The following is a 5,447-nucleotide window of genomic DNA, read 5'->3' as shown; positions in this document are numbered from 1 at the left end:
TATGTGTGTTTTAAATGTCTATTATGCCCAATTAAGTGCACCTCTGCTGAGTCATCAAGACAGTGCAGTACTTAAACATGGTGAGTAGGCGTCAAGACCGAGACCAAATGGCTTGGTCAGAGCTTATTACTGCTGAAATCATAGCGTATTATATATTAGTTTTAAACAAATACTAGACAGAATTCTAAGCGGGTACCATTTGAAACACATATTATGAAAGGGTTAAAATACTGAAGAAGTTCATTTGTGCATGTCTGAGACAGAATCACTGCAAATCACATAACATTTCAAAATACATAAGACTGATGATGGGTGAAACAAAAAGGAAATAAATCAAGAAATAAAAGACAGAAAGTTAATTTAAGTAAAAGTTTTTCTTGTCCAATCCAGCACATAAAGTCAGATGACTTTGGTCTGTGGTCACACTGATTCAGCTTCATCAATGCACATAGCCTGCTAATTCATTTAATGCCTATTGAAGGGAAGCTCAAGGCTGACCACCATTAACAGACCATCATGCTTGTCCAGTGTCTGTATTTTATTAAGATTTCGCTGGTTACTGATCATAAGGTTTACCTTCTACAAACAGTTTAATGAAGTTGTTGCACAGCCCAGACCTGTCATGGCACTGGGTTGGCAGCTCCTTACCCAACACAACATGAGTCTGAGCCATTTTTCCTCTTTATGAATTGTATTTTCAACTAGAATCAAATCTTTTTTGTTTTAATATGACAGGTTCTGGAGCATCATGGTAGAAAACAGGACCTGATGTTAACAGAGGTCAAGCTGAAAACGATTTGTGGATTTCAAGGCAGTGATATGGATATGATTTGGCCTGGGAGACACTACTGATGAGTTTTTCATTCAGAACGTCTATCAGTGCAGTGAGTTTGTGTCTGTTGGGCACATTGCAAATTAGATCTGTGATCTGAGCCCACGACTTTAATGCACTTGATATAGCCTAAATAAATCAATCAAAACTTGTTTATGTGTGATTCAGACGCACACACTTCATTAATGAGGAGGACTCAACTTGACGCTCTCTGAACTTTGTGTGCGTCAACGCCACTGGCCATCGCGTTACCCTCAATTAACTTTGCTCTTGCTACTGGATAAACCTCTCTGGGGGCGGACAAAGTGTGTGTGCGTGCATGTGTGTGTCTGCATGCCCCCTACCCCAGCCCTCCGCCCTGATCTCTTTACAGGACTGCCAGCCCGTCTCGAGTTATTCCGGGAATGCGTTGAACATGGCTGCCGCGATGAAGGCGCAGAAAACGGGACTGCTAGAACTTCGTGTGACTGTGGACCGCTGGATCCGAGTGCTGGCCACGCTTACCGAGGACACGCTCACGGTAAATCCCGGAGAGGGTGCCGAGGAACCCGCGAAACCCAACCCGAGCCCAGCTGGCGCTATCAACGGAGACCCCCCGAACCTCAGCTCGTCCCCAGTCCCGGAAACCATCACCAACGTCAAGCGCACCGTGCGAATTACCAAGCAAGATGTTGGAGGACTCGGAATCAGTATCAAAGGTAAGACAGTTACCTTAAAAACAATGAAAAGTTTTGTCTTTGGCTGTCAACGGCGCATAAAAACAACCGAGGACCTGTAAGTTAACATAACAAACTTCAGACTGAGTTTTATATCCCGCTCCACTTTCCTATGGCGTTTTGTCCTTATGTGGAACAGTTAAATCTACAGCTTCTGTTTGCACAGATTGTTTCAAGCTGTCCCTCACCTCAACAGGGAACCATTCCACTGTTTCTCAGCCAGGGGAGTTTGACAGCATGATTCTAGTAAAACAATTATTTGTGTAAAAACAAACAAACAAAAAAACTTCCCCAAATTTCCTCGATGTAAATTACAGTTGTCCTTTTCTCTCAACAACTCGTAATACAAAGCAGTAATGGATTTAATTTACTGCCCTGGTTTGTGTGTAAGCTTCCTTTTACTGTTTTACATTTGAGCAATGTATCTGAAGGGCACCTACCCACAGTAGAAAGAGAAGTGAAAGGCAGGGAAAGCAGAGACGGGGGAACAAGTTAGTTTTTCTACACTATTAAAACTAACTTCAATTGGCAAAATATATTTCTTTGGCTGATAATCTTTGAGCGGCCAAAGGATGAACACCTCAAATGCATATAGACCCCAGTGCTGTACATCATGGTTGAGCCAGTGTTGCTCCTCTATCCCTTCAGTGGGAAAATGTTGTGACCTCTCTATATCATTCACTTCAGGTTTACATACCTGTGCTGTGCAGTGTGCAGGTAAAAGCCTTTTCCATGTCCTGTTTTCCCAACCTGCAGCAACAGGCCATATCTCAGAGGGAATCTCAAAATGAGGAAGACTGGCATGGTTGAGTGCCAAGTTGCTATGCTATCTAAATACAAATCATAAAATAGATGGTGCAGGATAAGGCAGTCTAATATTTAGATTGGATTTCCTGGAGGTGACCAACATTGTTTACAGTTTTAACTCGGACGGTTGGAGAGCAAGACAGATTCAAGCCCGCAGGATTTCTTCATTTCTTTTTAGACTGCTTCTTTGCTTTGTTACACCTTTTGCATCTTATAAATCATTTTTTTGCAATTTAGTTACCAATGTAATAGTCATTTTAATCTCCCTGTGTCCCATAGGGTTTCATTTTCCACTCGACTTGTTTGGGGTTATGATGGTGAAATTGTGACGTCTCTGTGCCAGTCCCCGTGGGTTGTGATTTGTCCACTGTCCCAATGAACATCAAGGCTGTGTGCTGAATAATGAATCTGCATTCTGAAATGGCTACTATATGTGTGTGTGTGTGTGTGTGTGTGTGTGCATTGTGTTTCATCTTATGTGTGAGTTGCACCCTTCACCACTGACAGTTCTGCATGTAGGTTACCACTTGCCCATCAGGCGATTGCATAGGGTTGATTTAACGGACAGGTGTCGACTCAAACTATTGTCGTGCTGCAAAGATGGGTCATCATTACAGCTGCTGGTGACATGTTAATTTTAGTTCCCCCACTGTTATCACAAACAACAACAACAAAGCCAGCCCATAATAACATAAATGTAACGTCCATCTCTGTGCAAACTGGGTGGCATTGACAATCAGACAGCATGTTATTAAAACAAAACCGTAGCTGGCACCCTGTTGGCTTGACATTGATGTGATGCTGTTCATTCACAGGCACTGATGAAGAGAGAGAGGGAAAAAGGGTGTAGGAGAATAGAAAGAGAGGAAAAGGCACAAAGAACAAGCCATAGATGGACATGGAACAAGTTGAATGGGTCAATTGAAAGAAGAAAAAAGAAGAAATAGTCACGTAAACAAAAACAGATTGAAACAAATTAAAAAACAGTGCAAACGTTGTTTAACACCACATTGTGAACAGCTGAGAGGAGCAGCACAGCAGGCAGTTGTCACTGGCCAAACACGAAAGCTATGTGGCTGGGCCTGGAGTACTCCACTAGTGTTAATTTTAGGGAGCCCACTCCAGCTTGCAGGAAAGCATGGAGATAGACAACCTTCACTCTCACATGTCTAAATTTAAAAGGCTAGCAAGTGAGGATCTAGGTCTGCAGACAGGCCCGCTCAGCTCAGAGCACTTCTGCAGCCCAGCAGCTCCTTGCATGTGAATGATTCTGGTCTTGAGTTGGTGAAAAGTGTCACAAAGACATAATTTAGATTTATTAGTTTCCCTGACATGATTTTTAACTGTACCAGCGTGTTGTATCCCACTTATGGGGGACTTCGTGTGAGTTGAATTCAATGCTTATTTTTAGGACAACATTATGAAACTATGCTTTGGTGCCTCAAACTCTTTTGTTACAGACCAGCTCAGATACTTACAGACTGTATTTTTGTCAGTTAACAAGGCTCAGATGCAGTGTTATGGAACAAATTTGTTATTCAAAAGGTATTCTCTACTTATCAGGCGCTACACGCTCATTGGGGATATGTAACCTCATTATGTAGTTTTGTGTCAAATATACCTTCTGTTGTTTTTTTTTTTTTTAGTTCATTAGCACTGCATGATGAAGTGCTGATCATGCCGAATTCCTTGAAAGGAGAATTATCACAACAAACACATTGTTCACAAAAAAATACCTAATTAGGTACATGTCAGTGTCGTATAAACCGGTACCATTCATTTACCTGTCACTGGTCCCACCTCACTTCCACCCTCCTGTCAGCTGAGTGACAGGTTGCCGGCTGGAGGGCGCTCAACTGTTTGGCATGAAACGTTTGAGGAAGAAAGGTAGGAAAGGAAGGGAATTTGGGAGGATTATGGGTTGTGTAGATGGGATATTGCCAGTATTTTTCCTACAGTATGAGAAGGATGTTTATTCAGCAGCCGTGCCAGTAAGAGGCATTTAAGATTGGAACCTGAAAGTATGTGAAGAGAGGAAAAAGCTGTAAGGTGATATAGAGGTGGGAAAAGGTTACCTGGGATTTATCACTGTTGCTGGCCCTAACCTCGTTCAGCTGCCCCAAGGACAGACTGTTGTTTGTCAGAGAAGAAGATGAAAGATCTTCTTAACAATCTCTTATACCAAGTCAGGTTGTTTCCTTATTAATTCAAACATCTGCTATATAAATGTACCTACATTATGCCAACCATTTTGCTGCCAATGTGTCCATCATCCTCTGGCTGACTCAAATGAACAGGGCTTTATTTTAAATAGACTCTGGGCAAACTGTAATAAATTACGACCATTCATTCAGTAGATTTTATTCTTGGATCAGCAGCCCAGCAGTAGTTTTTATTCTGGTTTTTGGCATAGTTTTCTATTGATATTTTTAAATGTTAAAACACCCAGTCTTCCATTTAGTGCAAATTAGTGTGTAATTATTTATTATTTTCATGTGAATTCTATGCTTGAAGTCAATTGCAGCTATTCTGCTCAATAGACCCAGTAGACAATAATTACTGGATGTCTGCTGTTAAAGCTTTAAACCCATAGATGATTCAGATAATAAGTCTGCAGTTTGTGATTTGGACAAAGTACTGTGGAGTATTCATGCAGAGATTATAGAGCAATGCAATTTGCTGCAGTTCCTATGTTGGTGCAAACTGGGGGCAAAGGTAACCTGAAGGTTAGAGAAACAACTTGTGACTGGAAGGCATTCAGATTTAATCCTCAACCAGCTGGGGAAGTTTGGATGGGGGTGAGCGGGCAGTGCACTGGGCTCACAGGATGCCAGACTGTTTAAATTGATATTACGAACAATGCATACAGTAAATATGCTTCTATATGTAGGGTATTTTTAAGTGCTTTACCCAAGACACAGGGACAATAACAGAATAAAAGTCGAGACCCCAGAAAAATAACATTTTGCTGATCTGAAAATATCCATCCATCCATTTTCCTTCGCTTACCCGGGACCGGGTCGCGGGGGCAGCAGTCTAAGCAAAGATGCCCAGACTTCCCTCTCTCCAGACACTTCCTCCAGCTCCTCCGG

At 41.9% G+C, this 5,447-nt stretch overlaps 1 protein-coding gene across 1 annotated transcript in view; it reads left to right on the top strand.

Moving 5' to 3' along the window:
- The first annotated feature begins 886 nt into the window (after positions 1–886).
- snta1 (syntrophin, alpha 1) overlaps positions 887–5,447 on the top strand; it is a 26,447-nt gene continuing 21,886 nt past the window's right edge. Inside the window, exon 1 of the mRNA XM_020624731.1 lies at positions 887–1,530. Coding sequence (XP_020480387.1) covers positions 1,152–1,530 — 379 coding nt within the window. The 5' untranslated portion in view covers positions 887–1,151. The remainder of the gene's footprint in view (positions 1,531–5,447) is intronic.

The sequence above is a fragment of the Monopterus albus genome, unplaced genomic scaffold (genome assembly GCF_001952655.1).
Source record: "Monopterus albus unplaced genomic scaffold, M_albus_1.0 scaffold1.1, whole genome shotgun sequence".
NCBI classification, from domain to species: Eukaryota; Metazoa; Chordata; class Actinopteri; order Synbranchiformes; family Synbranchidae; genus Monopterus; species Monopterus albus.
Note: the sequence above shows the minus strand (reverse complement) of the source record. Positions and strands in the feature narration are given on the sequence as shown.